Source organism: Lactuca sativa, chromosome 5, assembly GCF_002870075.4.
Source record: "Lactuca sativa cultivar Salinas chromosome 5, Lsat_Salinas_v11, whole genome shotgun sequence".
In the NCBI taxonomy this organism is placed as follows: domain Eukaryota; kingdom Viridiplantae; phylum Streptophyta; class Magnoliopsida; order Asterales; family Asteraceae; genus Lactuca; species Lactuca sativa.
Genome location: NC_056627.2, coordinates 181030226 through 181048108, shown reverse-complemented (window position 1 = coordinate 181048108; position 17883 = coordinate 181030226). Strand labels below are relative to the sequence as shown.

Sequence of the window (17883 nt, the reverse complement as noted above, 5' to 3'; positions counted from 1 at the left end):
CTTGAATGATGGAATTGTTAGATCTCATAAAGTTTGCAACTTTCTGAATCTCCTGGTCAAGTTGACTTTGTAGTGTTTTGGATCTGGATTATAATCAAGTTTTGATGTCATGCATAAAGATTAGGTCATAAGTCCCCATTTTTACCTAACATGGGTTCAAGACATGCATTAGACATGTATGTCTATAAAGCACCAACCTTTGGGATGGTTTTGGTACTAGAATCACTTCTGGAATGTTTGTACTTCGGACTTTAATGATTAAGTACGTATTGGTTAAGCCATTGCATAAGTAAACTTTATGGATTGAGTATTAAACTTTTTGGGTAGTCTCATTGGATAAAGTTGGAAACTTTATTATTCTAGACCATATTATGGGCTAGATCTGAGCTTTGGGCCCTCTTGGAATCGAAGAAAACAACACGACATGTTGGCTGGAGTTTTTCCGACTGTTTGGATGATGGAGAAACACGACGTGTTGGGTCAACATGGATTGTTGACCTTGATTTTTGACTTTGGACCAAGTCGCACACTAAATCAACGTGCAGACAATCTAGCAAAACAAGTAAATGAAAAAGAAAAATGAGTTACAGAAGCGATGAAAGAAGTGAAACAAGCTAAGAAGTGGATTGAAAATGCAAATAAGATCAATAAGTTGCATGCAAAACAAAACCGTCTAACAAGTGTTGTTAGAATTAGAGAAGATTTTACTAATCGGGAACAACATATGTATCCCTTACAATTTCCTATTTCCCTAAAGAAAAATCATTCCACATTCCTAAACCATATTAATAATTAGGTATAACTATCAAACAATCATGTTACAACATTTGCATAATATACAATATTACACAAAAAAAAGATGGAAGTGCATCTAAATACAATCACTATCCACACAACATCGCCAAGAGACGACGTTTAATGTCTTCATCTTCTGGCGATAAGTGGTCTTTCATCAACAATGCATTGAGATGCATGTGATACATCTTCTTATTCTTTCTTTCTTCCCTTTTTTGCTCCAACTCGAGTCTTTTTCTCATGAGTTCAACTTCATTGTCTCTTGTAACCCTCATTGCACGAAGTTCTGCAACAATTTCATTAGGAGATGAAGAAGACTGTGACACCTTAGCTTTTCCTTTCATCTTAGATGCATCTCCACTCGTAGGAGGGTGAACTGTTGAACCACCACTATTTGGTGTTTCTGGGTTGGAGTGGGGAGAATAGTCCCTTTCTTTACTAGTCCTTGATCTTTTTATGCTGCCGCCACTTTCTTCATTATTCACCTCATATCCGTTTTCTTCATTATCCACACGATGGGAACATGTGTTACGATCAATCTGTAATTCCCATTTTGCCCCTTGCACTTTTTTTGGTATTTTGTGTTTTTGGGTTGGAGTGGACTGAATAGTCCCTTTCTCCACTAGTCCTAAATCTTTTTGGGGGCTTCCACTGTAGAAAATATGAAATTAAAGATACAAAAATGGCATTATATAATATACACATATACGAATATGCCAATATTAGGCTCTATTTACAAATTTTTTAACATAAAAATAAATGTAACTTAAATAAGAAAAGTTTTATGAAAAATATAGATCAGCCAAAAAAAAAAATGACACGTGGGAAGTAAAAATAAAAATAAAAAATGACAAACCCATGGTTGGATAGTCAACTAGTTCGGTGTTTTGTTTTTATTTTCTATTTTCTTTATTTAATTCCTCCTTTTATACCTGACCAATGACCATAAACATATAGTCTAAGAAATGGTATCAACTTACTTGGCAACAAACTTCAAGTCCTTCACAGCTGCCTCCACTGCATGAAATGCAATCTTCTTCACCTGTAAATTAGTGAAATCAATTTTAATTTGTAACATATCAAATCTAAAACAATCAAAGTGATGAAATTATGAGCCTAATTGACTCTTATGATGTTTACTGTTTAGAAACTATTATATAAATCAGACCAAATGACGCCACACATCCTATAAACTATAAAGTAACAAAAGCATATATATATATATATATATATATATATATATATATATATATATATATATATATATATATATATATATATATATATATATTGACAAGAAATAGGTGAAAAACTAAACAACATATTATAAAACTAAAAGCAAGAAATTTACTTGAGTCTAACATTAAATATGTGGGGAAATGGGTAGGCTGGACAGGTTATATAATAATTTGAGTTTTATTAATTTCGTAAGTAATTAATATACAACATGTTGGTAAAAAGAAATTATTTGTCAAATATAAAGAAGAGAATCTTTACCTCCAACTTATCTTCTTTTGCCCAATGATTTTGGGGAAGAAGGCGGAAATCTTCTGTTAACCGGATGCATTCAGCAACATTTTCAGGAGAAACAAATTCCAATGCAACTTTTATACATGACTGCTAAAGAACAACACATTTATGCAAAAGTTTATATAACAGTTAAATTCAGAGACAGACTTTTATAAAACGATAACACTCAAGACAATATTTTTCAAACAATAGCTGCTTTTCTACTATCAATTAGAAGCATCTTAGATGTTGAAATAAGCATAGTATTGTATTACTAAAGACTTGATTAAGTAAAACCCATTTGTCTTGAGGAGGAATAAACAAATGTAACTTTCAACATTTAATCACTCATACAGAAATTATGCAAAACACATAGTTTTCAGATTATGTAAGTATCTGTAAATTATAATTTTTTACTATGCAATTTAGATACGATTTCTTTTTCCATTAATACAGTTGCATAAACTTCATAAGATCCTTTCCATGTTGAAATTACTCGATTAATGAAAACAAGTAGAGAAAAATCAATAAATACCCTTGAGACAATTAATGCATGAGAAGAAGATTAGAAATGCCAATAAATCTGCTTGATCCCAATTAATTCCAAATAAAGCAATTTAATGCACTAACCTTTAGATTTCTAACTTGATGAGCACATCCAGCAGGTATAAAGACAGCATCCCCAAGCTTTTGGACAAAACTCCATGCTTCAATCCCTGATCAGAACCAAAAAAAATGAGCAAAATCAGAGATTTTATAACAGTGAAAGCTGATATACAGAGCCTTGCAAATGCATACTAACCAAACTCTTCTTTAAGCTTCTTTTTATGGTCCATGGTTAAGTAAAATGTTTGATCATGAATTGGGTGGATAACCTGGAACAAAAAGATACAATACAACAGTTTGAGAAATTACTATTTAGGAAAAAGGAATGTAATGCTACAAATACATTAATTTCAACTAAAAGTAAGGATTAATACCTGCTGCAGTGGAAGACAAAAGGCATGTCTAAACTCTTTGAAGTGTTTTTTGAGATATTCCTGGAGTTTAGGAGTATCTTCCCTCCTAAACACATCCCACAAAGCACCTCCATCTCCCAAATCAGAATCAGATCCATCCACACAACCACCTGAAATATCACACTGGTTATCAACTTCTTCAATAGCTTCTGTTAGTTAAAGTAGTGCTAAGTTCTTCAGTATATGTATGGTCTATCAGATTTTTTCAGTGCATTTATCTGAAATTTTCTCTCATATCATGCACTTCACTTTCTTTCTTGCGTTTCCATTTTTTCAGTAAGCAAATCCTTTCTGTTCCCATTATCTTGTTGATTGTAACCAATGTGAAACTCAGCCAACGTTTTGGCTTGCTTCCAGTGTTAACACAACCAAATATCTAAAGAGCAGCTAGTTTTTTCAACATTGATATCATACGAGTTTTCCTTTCAACTTTGAGATTCAACATGATTGTTACCTGGTGTTTTTTCTTTATTCTCCCCTACCACTCCCAAAAGTTTATTCTGATCCTGAACCTTGTGCAGCATTTTCAAATAATTTATCCTTGTACAATGTTCAGAGCTGGGGGTCACAGTTGCAGTATGAGTCAATACATTCACCTGCATAGTCGCCACCAGAAAATATATAAAAACCAAACAGAAATTCAGCATGCAAAATAGAGACAATCTCTCTTGGAAACAATTCTTCACATAAAAAGATGTAGCATGACAGCTTAAATAAATGTTCACAAAAGGTTTATACATATATTACTAAATGAAAATAAAAAATAAACAACACCCAAGTCCCCTAAGAATGGGATCATGTCCTCGGTTAGAGCCAACTCTTTCCCTCACTAACAAAGCAACCTTGTTCAACAAAGAATGCAAGTAACTACCTCATTCCCTCTTATTATCCTCATCTTTCACTAAAATTTGACATTTATCATCTTTTCTTATATCCCGTACACACTGTCATACTCATCGGTCTCTCTTCCTATATGATCAAAAGAGTCACTCCCTAAAGACCACTCTTTGGTCCTCCTAGATGCTCCTAAGAATATCATCTAACGATTTCCAAAACTTCTTCCTTTGGACTTCTCCAACCGGATGGGGGATTAAGCAAAATGAAATGAAAAGCCACTTCATAAATTTATGTTCAAACTCAAAAAGTATACAGCTACTTCATAGAGTCCATTTTGCTATAGCTAGGCAATTTATGGTTCTTAATTTCATGCTGGGGCCACGCAACACTAAGATTACTATTTTTTTTCCAGTTAGTTAAACCGAAAAAGGATGTTGGTTTCTTTTGATAATCAGGAAAGAGTCAAAGAGACTAATCCACCAATTCCATCTTATAAACAAGGAATAGATTGATGCTGAAAATATACTATTGATCTAATTTACAATAAGTAGTTACAAGACTCTATATAAAGGCAAAAATCCTAAACATAGAGAAACCTTATGGGCTAAAAGGGTCAAAACTAATAAGTACAATATTTACATTCTAACACTTCCTCTCAAGTTGGAGCATAGATGTTAATCAAGCCCAAGTTGTTACAAATAACATAAAGCAATGAAAGCTTTTATAAAGACATCAGCTAGTTAACTTCCTGTTTGAACATGGGGAGTTGAGATGGTTCCATCTGCTAGCTTTTTCACGAGTGAAATGGCAGTCTATTTCAATATGTTCGGTCATTTCATGAAACACAGATTGTTTGCAATATGGATAGCAACCTCATCATCACAATGTTGTTTTATTGGTTCATTGCTTTAGATTGAACAAACCTAAACTCACCTAGTAGATTATGCAAGCATATCAGCTTGTAAGCATTCTATGCCAAAGCCCTATATTCAGATCCCTCACCTGATCAGGAAAAATCATTATGTTTCTTACTTTCCACGAAATTAAACTCCTTCCAACAAACATATACTAGCTTGTAGTAGATTGCTTGTTTGTAGGGACCGCATTGTAGTTGACATTTGTGAACCCTTCTGTGACATTATGACCATGATTTTGACGTAAGATGCCATGACTACAAGTACCCTCTAGATACTGCAGAATATGAGTAACATCATAGTAATATGAGGTTCACGAAAATGACATAAACCGACTTAAAACACCCACCGGAAAAATAATGTTGGACGAGTAATCGTCAGATAGTTTAGTTTACCCACAATTCTTCTATATTTCTCTGGATTCTAAGGTGGTCTCCATCATCTGCTTTTAATTTCATATTTAAAGTTATTAGTGCCTTACAAGGCTTTGTTTTAATTATCCTAGAATCATTCAATGTATCAAATAATATTTCCATCAAGACAAACAGATCCCTTTCCAAGTACGAGAGACCTCAATTCTCAAAAAGCATTTTAAATGGCCTATTAGGTCCTTTGTTTGAAACCGAGATGCAAGGAAATCTTTCAGCAGTTTCATCACTCCCATATTATCAACAAAAACCACTAGCAAAATACATCCAGAAGTTGATGTCAGAAACACATAATGATCATAAGAGCTCCTTCATAAGCCAAACTAGGTCACTACGACATTAACCGGTCACCACCAAGCACAAGGAGATTGCTTTAAACTATACAGTGATTTATGTAATTTACAAGCTCTGCCATGCCACACTCCCCTGAGCAACAAACTCAGGTAAACTTCCCGTGTAAATCACAATGCAAAAGGTATTTTTCACATACGAGAGAATGTTCCAGAGTAGTCTACCCCATAAGTCTTCAGGGCATATCCTTTGGTAACTAATCGTGCCTTCAAACAAACTACAAATCCATCTGGCATAACTTTCACAGTGAGTACCCATTTGCAATCGATCGCTAGTTTACCCACAGGTAAGTCTACTATGGTCGTGAGCATTTATCTCATCAATCATTGCATCCCGCCATCCAAAATGGTTCAAAGTTTCACCAACCGTTTTAAGAAAAGATATAGAATCAAGTATAGAGATCAAAAAAATGTGAAAGTGTAGACGCTTTATCATATGAAACAAAAGAGGCTATGATTTAAGTACGTGAACCCTTACCTCACTGAAGGGTCTAAAACATCAGGGTCAGGATCATGTGTATCAGAAGGTAGTGGATCACTCAAACCAAGAGAAACATTGGTATGCAAGTATGCAGATATATTGACGAAGATGGTATCGGGTTGGGATCTGATGTAACTTAACTAACGACAGTAGTAAACCTCAACCCCGATCTATGAGCACATGAGATCCCCCTCAGAAGCCACCATAAAATCCTCCCCGACTAACCAAAGCATTGTTGTGCTAAGAAGTTTGGGGAGACCGAAGATTCTTATTTCGGAGAACACAGACAAATATTTCTTGAAGAGAAGAAATGGAAGATTCATTCAATAACTGAAATCTAAAATCTGATAGTGTCAAATTCTCGTCGCAACCGGTCAAGAAATTGATGACAGCCACTTGTTCCCTCTAACTGCATAGCTTTGACATCAACACTTAATGGAATAAGAGAGCTAAGCTCCCCATATACCTTCTTGAATTCCATGACACAAGTAGTAGTGAGTGATCGGTCTTGTTTCCCACGAGGAAAGGACTTACAAACATTATAGATTCGTGATTGCATTGTCCAGAATAAAAGAAATCAATAGTTTATGAGTTCCTTCACATATTCACTAGTGACTACCAAAGACGATCGTACAGTAGTATTGATGATGTGCAAATACAAACATCACTTTTGTAACATCCGGATTCTCAGGTATATCATTTTATTATTTAATTTGAGATTTGTGGAGTGACTCGACGAGTTGGTGCCTCAACTCATCGAGTAGAGTCGCGGCCGGTGACGTGGATTAATGAATGGACTCAAACAGTCTGTGAGGCGACTCGCCGAGTCAGCGCTGCTGAAGGAAACCCTAATTTATCAAGCATGTGGCCTATTTACAGGCACTTATAGCCTCCCTTTGCGGCCACTTTCCCTAGAGAGAGACCCTAAACGATCTTTGAGCTTATAGAGAGAAAGAGAGAGCTAACCTTGAGCATTTTGATGTATCTTTGCAAGGAAAGGAGAAGATTTCAAGCAAGGAGCAAAAGAAGGTTGTTAAATCTGTCAATATTCATCCAAGGGCTTCTGTTAGAGGTATCAAGTTCAAACCTTTCTCTCTTGTTTGAGTAGATCTCTCATTTTGAAGATTAGGGCTTCGTTTCTTTATATTTTGGGACTTTGAGGATTTGGGGTTCATGAGGAAGCTTGAACTCTAGATATGGACCTTAGGAGGTCCCTAGCATCTAAGGGTTCCTACTTTATTTAGCATCGGGGGGAAATTTATGAGTGAAAAACCCATTTAGATCATGTTCTTGGCATTTCATGCCCAAAATGCCATGCATGGACGTAAAGTCTGACTTTACGTGATAAATGAGTCCTGAGAGTGGATCTGGAGTTTGGGAAAGTATCCTACCTTAAAATCGTCTAAATGCAAGTTGAGTTTGAATGGACTCGCCGAGTTGGCTCATCAACTCGGCGAGTAGATTAGGGTTGTCCCGATTAGCTGGATCATGCGAGAGCTCGGCGAGTTAGGGGTTAACTCGACGAGCTGGACCTTCATGAAATTGTCGAGAATCGATGGGACTCGACGAGTCGCACGAATGCACTCGGTGAGTCTGGTCAGTTTTGGACTGTTGACTAGAGTTTGACTTCTGTTGACTTTAAGAGTGTAAAAGAGATCAAAGAATGGTTTAGTCAAGTGTGAGGAGAGTATTAATTAGAGATATTATCCTTGTGATAGGCGGAGGCTAGATCGAGGATTCCGAGCACGAAATTTTACTAGCTAGCTTACGAGGTGAGTCTTCTCACTATACTTTACCTAGTGTGGTAATTATGTGTGACCAGAGGGTCTTATTTGTTTACTTGAGTTATGCATGTTATGTGTGATATGAACTGTGTGCTATATTATGTGATACTTAGACCGGACCGGAGGGTCTAACGAACTATAAGGCCGGAGGGTCCTCACTTAGACCGGACCAGAGGGTCCAACGAGTTGTGGGACTGGAGGGTCCTACTGAGACATATTTACCGGAGGGTCCTACTGAGACATATTGACCGGAGGGTCTTCCAGAGCTATAGCCTCGAGTGGCTAATTATTTGTGCGTGGTATTTTGAGGAACTCACTAAGCTTTATGCTTACCGTGTTATGTGTTATGTGTTTCAGGTAATTCCGAGGATCGCGGGAAGGCACCGGCGTGATTGTACACACCTGTTCGAGATTATGTTAAGGATTCTGGGATTTGGCTTTTGTTGTGGATTTATGTTGACATTGAGACACTTATGATTTTTATGAAATATAATATACGAGTTTTATGTGTTTTAAAAATGAAAATTTGGTTTGAAAAATTACATCATTACAACTTTGTAACCATGAACCAGAACGACCAACTTTAGGGGATCAAATATGAGATGAGAAGTCATCCACATGATGCTTCACAAACATCACTTTGTAACAATAAACAATTCGGCTCTTTATGGTCTTAGAGTTTCGAAGGTTTCTTGTTACCTACTCTACCCGAAAAACAACTGGGGTTTACTACAACAACCAAGGCAGCATCGACTCTCTCAAGTCTCATATGTTCTTCAACAATTGTCATTCATGGCTCTCATTGCTGTATTCACTGCCGATGAAAAGAAGACCCACAGCCTTGACAGGTTTCTTTTAATCTCACGACAACCAATTATGTCTACCGGAAGGTTATGATCCATCCCTTCCTCCACCGAGAGAACTACCACTGGTTGTTGCATTTGCATCTGATCCCAAACCCAAACTACTCAATCTTGATCGTCAATGATGCACACATTCATATGGTGATCACATTCACCGTTTCTGAATCAACATTTTGTCATGTCCAAGGTACAACTTCTCATGCACTTTGGTCTTCTCTAGAGCACGCCTTTGCACCACAATCATCTTCTAGAGAATAAACCTTGAAAACTCAACTTCTGAGAATAGAGATGATAGGAGACGAAACTATTGATGCTTATCTTAACTTTGAGCAAGAATATTCTGATACCCTAGCTGCTATTGGTGCCCATGTATTGGAAAAAGATCTCGTTATGCTTGTTGTTTCGGGTTTACGAGTCGAATACAATGGCCCTAAGTCTACCATCATTGCCCAACAATGTCCCACAGCCTTCACTGCTTTGCTCAGTGATCATGATTTCATGCTTGTAAAAACTCAACAGCCCTCTGTTCAAGCATTCCACACTACTCAAGAACCCATCAAATCTACTAATGACCTGGTTGCTTCTTTTCTCGCTACACAACCGCCTCTCTCGGTTTTCACATATAACCGAACTCATCATTAAATTCATCATCCGCCACCTCACAAGCCTTCTACGGCTCTCGACAACCCTCCAACTACAATCATGGTAACCGAGGTCGCAAAGGATCTTATTATGGCAACAATACTCATGGACGGGGTGATAATACCCGTTAATTCAGTTGGGCCTCCAAGCAAAACTCCGTGTTCGGCACTTGCAATCGATGTGGCATTGGTCACTTACCATCACAATGCCCCAATCGTGACTCCTCCACCATATGCAACCAGCCCACAAGAAATTTTGTTGACAGCACACCATTAATGACATACACCTCGACAACTTGGTATTTAGACATGGGCGGCGACAACCTTGTCGCCCAGAGATTTAGCAAGCATGGATGACTCCCGCGCCTATCATGGTCACAACAACCTTTATATTGGTGATAGCAAGGGACTTCCTATCCTCCACATTGGTTCCTTTAAAATTCACTCACCAAATAAAACCTTTCATCTCTCTAATCTTCTTTATGTGCCAACCATCACAAAGCACTTACTGTTTGTTTAACAATTTTGTCTTAGTAATAACGTTTTCTTTGAATTTCACTAACGAAATTTTTGTTGTCAAAGGACGAGGCTACTCACACCACTCTTCTCAAGGGTCTAGTGAGAACGGTCTCTATTCGCTACGTCTACCCCAGCTTCAATTCGTTTCTCACGTTAGCTTCTCTACAACTCGAGCATCCTCTACAACTTGGCATAGGCATCTCGGCATCCTCATCACCATCTTTTTCAGTTTATGCTTTCTAGTTTTTCACTTCCTGATACAAATAAGACTAGACTGCCAAGTTTTTGTCAACTAGGAAAGTCATCAAAACTTTATTTTCCTATTTCTTCTTTTCGTAGCTCTAATGTATTAGATTTACTTTATTGTGATGTTTGGGTCCTGCTCCACTTCTTTCATCATATGGTCGTCATTATTTTATGTTGTGTTAGGTCACCATACTCGATACATGTGGCTTTTTCCTATCACAAAAATCAGATGTTTACAATATTTTTAAAAAGTTGTCACTATAGTGGAAAGACAATTTTCTACAAAATTAAAAAAAAGTGCAGACTGATTAGGGAGGTGAATTCCGCAACACCTCTTTCTTTCTTACATCCCTCGACATCATTCACCAACATTCGTGCCCTCACACCAGCTCCCAAAACGGCTTCGTTAAACGTCGACACCAACACATCGTCGCGACCGGCCTTGGCTCGATGGCCTAATCCAGCACTCCCCAAAGTTTCTAGCACTTTGCTTTTCAAAACCACTATTTACCTCATAAATCGTATGCCATCTCGCACATCCAACAAGCAGTCTCCATTTCAACATATTTTCAAGCGCTCACCTGACTACTTGTTTCTATGAGTTTTTGGTTGCCTCTATTTTCCTTATCTTCGCCCATACACCCCTCACAGGATGGGCTTTCGTTCCACTCCTTGTCTCTTTCTCGGGTATAGCCCGTTTCATCATGGTTATAGATGCCTTGATCTATCATCCAACCGGCTCTACATAGCCCGCCATATTTGCTTTGATGAGTCAACTTTCCTTCTCACCACAACCCCTAACTCTCCTGATACATCTCCTTCACCTATACAACCACCTACCTCTCCACCTCCTGTTGCGCCCACAACACCTACTCCACAGCCTAATCCGATTTTGACATCACCATCTCCGGTACATTGTCCTCGTCCCTCTAATCTTCACAACAACCCAAAACAACGCGTCCCTTTCCAACCAACTACTCACCATACCACGACCTCTGTCACTGAACCCACTTCCATTACGATTGCCAACAAATCTCCGAAATGGTGCAAAGCCATGGAAGAAGAATACTTTGTCTTGCCTAGAAACGACACATGGTCCCTGGTACCTTAGTACCTAATACTAACATCATCGATTGTAAGTGGGTTTATAGGTTAAAGCGTGACAAGGATGGCACCATCACTCGCTACAAGGCGATGTTCAATGCAAAAGGTTTTCGTCAACAGCCGAGTGTGGATTATCACGAGACCTTCAGTCCTGTGATCAAGTCCACCACAATTTGTGTGGTTCTTTCACTTGCCATTACACAAAAATGGTCCCTCAGACAGCTAGATGTTCAAAATGCGTTTCTCGATGACACTCTTAATGAAACCGTATACATGAAACAAACACTGGGATTCATTGATCCAAAGTATCCTCACCGTGTTTGCCTACTTCATAAGTCCATATATGGCCTTAAGAAACTTCTTAGAGCTTGGTTGCATCGACTTACCCAAGCTCTAATCGCTCTGAGCTTCACAAGTTCAAGACTAATTCTTCACTATTCATTTACTCCAAATCTGGCAGAACCTTATACATGTTAATCTATGTTGACGACATCATCATTACGGGTAATAACAATGTTGTAATTGACACGGTTATCAAGCAACTCAATGCTACTTTTGCCATCAATGATCTTGGTCAGTTATCTTATTTCCTCGGCATTGAGATTGTCATACGGGTTGTGACATTATTCTTCCCCAGCAGAAGTACATTCTTGAGCTTCTATAGAAAGTCGATCTATCCGAATCAAAACCCACCTCCTTTCCCATGACCACCACCAACGCTCTCCCGGCTAATGATAGCCCCATTTTCTCCCACGGACAATCATTGGTTTGCTGTCAAATGGATCTTCGGTATCTACATGGCACGGTTGATCATGACATGCTCATTCACCACATGTCCGGTACACAATTACAAGCCTTTACCAATTCCTACCGAAGGGTTCCACTACTTCATCTTTTTTTATTGCATTCTCTGACGTCGATTAGGTTGGTTGCCCGGATGACTGTCGGTCCACAGGACGCTTTGCTATATATCTTGGTTCAAACTTGATTTCTTGGACCGCATGAAAACAACGTACTTTTTCTCGGTCATCAACAGAATCGGAGTACAAAGCCCTTGCTAACACGGTTGTTGAACTCACTTGGTTTCAAACCTTACTGCAAAAACTTGGTGTTATCACTCCTTCAACTCCTTTTCTATTCTACGGTGCGACAATCTTGGAGCAACTTATCTTTCAGCCAACCTGGTCTTTAATGCCCGTACAAAACATGAGAGGTTGACTTTCACTTTTCAAAGAAAAAGTTGCAAATAGCAATCTTCAAGTTCAGCTCATATCAACAAACAATCAGATTGCCGACATCTTCACAAAGTTGTTAGCGACTCCGAGGTTTCTCTTCTTACTGTCCAAGCTACAGTTTATTCCCCCGTTCTTAGCTTGAGGGGGCATATTAGACACAATTACATTAATATGCTGAAGTGTGTGTGTGTGTGTGTGTGTATATATATATATATATATATATATATATATATATATAGGGCTAGGTTAATGTGTTTTACATTTATTGTGTGCTAGAATGCACCAATATGAATTTAGTAAAATTAAATAATTATTTAATTAAATATAGATACTAAGTGATTTCTATAATTATAATTCTCTTTTCGTGTAAACTAATTAAATTCGTCATTAATATCAGCAATAACATTCTTTCAGAATGAATTCGCATCTAGGTTTTTATGTATGGGTTCGTGTTTTGTTTCAAGACTTACTCACTTAAAATACAATAAAGTTGCATGGAATATGAAGAACAAGAGTGTATTCTACTAGAATACTCTCATTCTTTTAGATACAAATTCATTCCGAAAGAATATTATTGTTGACATTAATTACGAATTTAATTAGTTTCCATAAAAAAATTATAAGTATGGGTATCATTTAATATAAATATAATTATGGAAATCATTTAACATCTATCTTTATTTGATTAAATAATAATTTATTTTTTACTAAATTCTTATTGGTGCATTCTAGCAATAGATGTGAGAAACATTTGAATATATATATATATATATATATATATATATATATATATATATATATATATATATATATATATATATATTGTAACCCTATGATCGATACAATCAATTACAATACACAATTTGGCTCTTTATAGAAGCATATCACGTATATGTGGACCCCTGTTACGCCAGTTGATTTGTCTTCCAATAAATTACGAACAAAAAAAAATAATAAATAAAAAAAATAAAAAAAAAAAGACAACAGTGCACTTATCAGGTGCCTAGAAAAGTGCCACAAAAGATTGATCCTGATGTTCAACACGAAAAATTCCCCCAACACTAAACCTCTCTTTGATACCATATAAACAAGTCATATTTTGATACCATATAAACAAGTCATAGATTGATGTTAAAAATATTTTGTTAATCTACTTTACAATGAAGGTGCTAAACTATATATTGTTACGATCCCACATCGGTCAAATGAAAGTTTGATCGGTGTCTTATAAGTCTAGGTGCCCCCTCCTCCTTCAAGTAGCTTTTGGGAATGAGTTCTACACTTGGGCTTATGACATGATACAATCCTAATATGTGATGGGTTCATATCATATATAAAGTATAAACACAGAAACCCTAAACCATAGAGAAATCCTACAATCCCATAGGCAAATAGGGCCACAACTAGTAAGTACAATATTACATTCTAACACATCTCATTTTGATAATGCCTAAAGAGCCAAATTCAAATCCAATGAATCCTAGATTCTAAACAGGAAATTGCATGTAAAAATTTAGCAGAACCAAATAGAAAAAGCATACCACATCAGCCATGTCACAATGAAGTTTAGTTACAGAGTCTCCACGTCCCAATTCTTGATGAACGCCATAAGCTATATACATTTTAGGACCCATGCGTGGCTTTAAAGATTTTTCAGGCAACTTGACTGCAAGATTAAGGTAGCCATCACGGGGATGTGTATACTCCTTAAAGGGCAAGGAAGTGATAAATTCAACACCATGACGTGGTAAGCCGTCTTCAAACAAATTTGATATAGGCCATGCTTTCAACTTTAGGATCTTAGGCCACCCTTCGTTGTCATATTGACCATCCGTATACCAAGCAAAAAAGTTATGAATACTAATATCAACCTGCATTTCATGAGAAAAGTTGATTAGGCGGTATCAAACGAAATAAAAGACATTTGTATAAACTGTATATATCCACCAATTACCAAAGAACACAAATAATAAAAAATTCAATATGAAATACGAAAAATGGACATGATTAACCAACCTCACACCAATCTAAACAATTAATAGCAGCATTCTTGGTACTTTTAAGCTGGCGAAAAGCCCGCCACATAACCATGGGTTCCCAGCTCAAACCAAGTGTAGTTTCTAGAACATTGCTGACTATTACTGGCTCCCCTTTTGACCAATGCCATTGGAAATGCTTCAAATCTCCATGTTGAATGTTTATTGCACGTGGACAATACAAGTAATTGTCATTTGAATTTTCACGAGAAGCAGCTTTTCGTAACTGCTGATCACAACCATTGCTTTCTTTCACAAAATCTGAACATGAGCAATGTTGCTCAAGTATCTCCCGCATATCTTCCGGTTTATGCATCTTTAAGAGCTCTTGTGCTTCATTCAACAATCTTGAAACGGTGTCGAGCGGCTTTACGTGCATCAACTCTAGAATTCCACCACCACAACCACCCATACTTTCTGGAGGACAAGGAATTCTTCCATCATCCAGAGACTTCCAATCATGAGTTTGCTTTTCCTTTGGTGCAGGATCTTCAGCAGCCATCTCAACATAACAGGCATTCTTCCCATGTAAGTACTTAAGACCTGGATCTCTATATTCAATGATAACTTCCTCCTTGTTTCCTTGAAGGTTGCCATCTCGCAATTCCCAGCAACATTGAAGGCAGAGGTCATAATGACAAGAAGGGCAGCTTCTGTGCAAGTCAAAAATTGAAGTTTTACAGCAGTTGCTGCATACATCACGTAATAAGAAAAACAGAATATCATTATATGTAATCCCTCAAATACTTGCACAAACATTACAATGACATACCAGTTTATGCGCTCATCCAAGCTGCACTTTGCATCCTTCAACTGTACATCCGATAAAGAAGATCCTGCCCAGAAATTAAATTTAGGGAAGGAAACTTACAAAACTTGTATGGCTGATTGCCACTTATTCATCCCAACCACGTTTTAAATGAAATCGGAACTGTATTTTGGAAATACAACAAGAACACTAAGATGAACAATCAAAAAATACCTTGAATTATAGATTCTGTTGTTTTCTCCTTTATGTGTTCCTCATTGAGACGCTTCAAGATTGGGAAAAGCACATGTAGGATATACATAGAATATTGAACTTTCTGATCATCATTAGGTTTGAAATCAATCTTCTCTTTCCCCTGAAACCACCAACAGATTCAGTATTATGTTTTTTTTATTGGATATGAGGATATGAGTAGGAACAACAATAAGTTCCAAAACAAAAGATGAGCTGCAGGAACCAACTTTGGGGTCCACATTGCGCAAGCAAGTTATACAGTTACAATTATCATGGCAAAAAGGGCAACACTCAGCAAACATCTCCTCTGTCATGTTAGGGTACCTACAGAGCAGTGTCAATAAAGAGAATAAGATGAAGAAGCAAAATAGCAAGAATCAAGTATGAGTGCTCATGGACAATTGGACAAAAGAGATTGACTGCTATTCTTCTGCCATCAGCTTAAAACAAAACTTTCTAAAAATTAGGCTTTAGGCATCAGGCTAGTAGGTTATGGAAGCATGGTACAAATTCAACCAACTGAAAGTTAAAAAACAATGAGAGAAGTGTGTGAAGGGCTAAAATGATGTAATAAGTCAATTAGATTGAACCTTGCAATGCAGGCATTCGACTTTCAGTTGCTCAGCTAAAAATGAAGAAAAAGTTTTTGATTTTTGACCACTCATACCATCTTGTCATGCAAGGCTCACAATAACGCTTTGAAGAGCATTTCTGGCACTGCACAGTTCGTCCCCTGTCACTTCTACGACACTGATGACACCAGTTTGAGGGTACCTGAATTGGATTTCCCTGCCAATCGATGGAAACTAAAGAGATAATGTTTGATCGAGCAATCAAGCAGATTTCCATAAATAAAAGTAGTGAGAAATCAGGGACACAGAATATTACATTTTCATCAGGAACCAAGTTCTTGGCATAGTACTTTGGCTTTGAACCATCTTTCCTGCTTGAGTTGGAAGCTGCCTGGTTTGTCTTCTTTCGTTCCTCTTCATCCATTTTTTCTATCTTTCCAGCTAACCACCGGTGTTTCTTCCTACTTCCTTTCTCTTCAACATCATCACTTGTGGCCTCAGCAAGGGCTTCAACATCATCACCTGTGCCCTCAGCAAGATTCCGGTTCGTCGTACAATTTATCTCCATCAACAAACAATAATTTTTTAGAAGAAAAAAATTGATAATTTACACGAGAAAGAGAAAACAGTGGGTGGATTTAGGGTTTTGGGGCCAGTGGGGGGTTTGCTGTGGATGTTAAAGAGCCAGATCCCGCATGTTGCACTCCACTTCGCCGAGTTCGGAAACACAGAACAACATAAGGACGATCAACAGATTGAAAGTCAAACCCTAGAACTTTTAAGGACTTTTTACAAAGATTGAAAGTCAAACCCTAGAACAACATAAGGACGATCAACAGATTAAAATGTCCTTAACACAGAACAACATCAATTGGATTTAGGGTTCTGGGGCAGTGGGGGTTTGTTGTGGATTTAGGGTTTTGTGCAAAAAAATAGTTTTTTAAGGGAAAAAATCAAAAGTTGAAGTATTTGGTTTAATTTTTACATACAAAATGATTAAAAATGACATGTTTACATATTTATTGAGGGTAGATGGAGATATAAAAGTAATTTTAATGTTTAACACTTTTGAAAAGTTGGAAAAGTCATGATTTTGTGACTTTTCAAAAATATCAAATTTACTATATTGAAAAAGTCATTTTCAAAAGTCATTCTCATCTTCTCAAACATTTTTTTGACTTTTTCTAAAAGAAAAAGTCAAAAGTCATTTTAAAAGTTAAACCAAATACCCTCTAAGTTATCAAATGATATTTAGGGAATGATGGAGGGATATTTGTGGAAAATGCTCAAACTTTTGACTTACTTCGTCGTTTAGTCATAAATTAATTGTCTTTTATAGAAAATAACAGGTCATCGGCTGTCAATTTAGCCCTTCGAACCAATAACCTCTCTATTAGTCGGTTACCTCAACCAACTCATCCTTATTACCCTCCATTAACCTCCCCATCACCCACTCCTCTGTAAAAACCATTTCTTACCCTCCATCGAAGCAAAATCCTAGCTCAGAAGAATCAAAGGTAAGAAAATTCATGTGGTCCTCCATTATC

At 37.1% G+C, this 17883-nt stretch overlaps 1 protein-coding gene across 5 annotated transcripts; it reads right to left on the bottom strand.

Moving 5' to 3' along the window:
• Positions 1-672: 672 nt before the first annotated feature.
• LOC111897596 (lysine-specific demethylase JMJ26) lies at positions 673-17237 on the bottom strand. 5 transcript variants are annotated; one of them, XM_023893546.3, is made up of 14 exons: positions 16653-17237; positions 16432-16553; positions 15992-16088; positions 15744-15885; positions 15534-15597; positions 14742-15450; positions 14267-14596; positions 3778-3919; positions 3285-3433; positions 3107-3179; positions 2935-3020; positions 2293-2415; positions 1776-1837; positions 673-1446 (listed from the first exon to the last, which is right to left on the bottom strand). In XM_023893546.3, exons 1-14 carry the CDS (start codon positions 16902-16904, stop codon positions 885-887), a joined length of 2913 nt encoding a protein of 970 aa, XP_023749314.1. In that variant the 5' UTR covers positions 16905-17237; the 3' UTR covers positions 673-884. The 5 variants fall into 5 exon arrangements, with proteins under 5 accessions (XP_023749314.1, XP_023749315.1, XP_023749317.1 ...); XM_023893547.3 differs by having other exon boundaries at positions 2293-2412; XM_023893549.2 differs by having other exon boundaries at positions 16355-16570; positions 16653-16790.
• Between the last annotated feature and the right edge of the window lie 646 nt (positions 17238-17883).

Excerpts from the sequence above, each read along its gene's own strand:
- LOC111897596 (XM_023893546.3), bottom strand. The coding sequence starts at position 16,904 with ATGGAGATAAATTGTACGACGAACCGGAATCTTGCTGAGGGCACAGGT. Across the intron at positions 15,886-15,991 it reads TGCGCAATGTGGACCCCAAA|GGGAAAGAGAAGATTGATTT; the intron begins GTTGGTTCCTGC and ends TGGTGGTTTCAG. Across the intron at positions 3,021-3,106 it reads GAAGCTTAAAGAAGAGTTTG|GGATTGAAGCATGGAGTTTT; the intron begins GTTAGTATGCAT and ends GGTTCTGATCAG.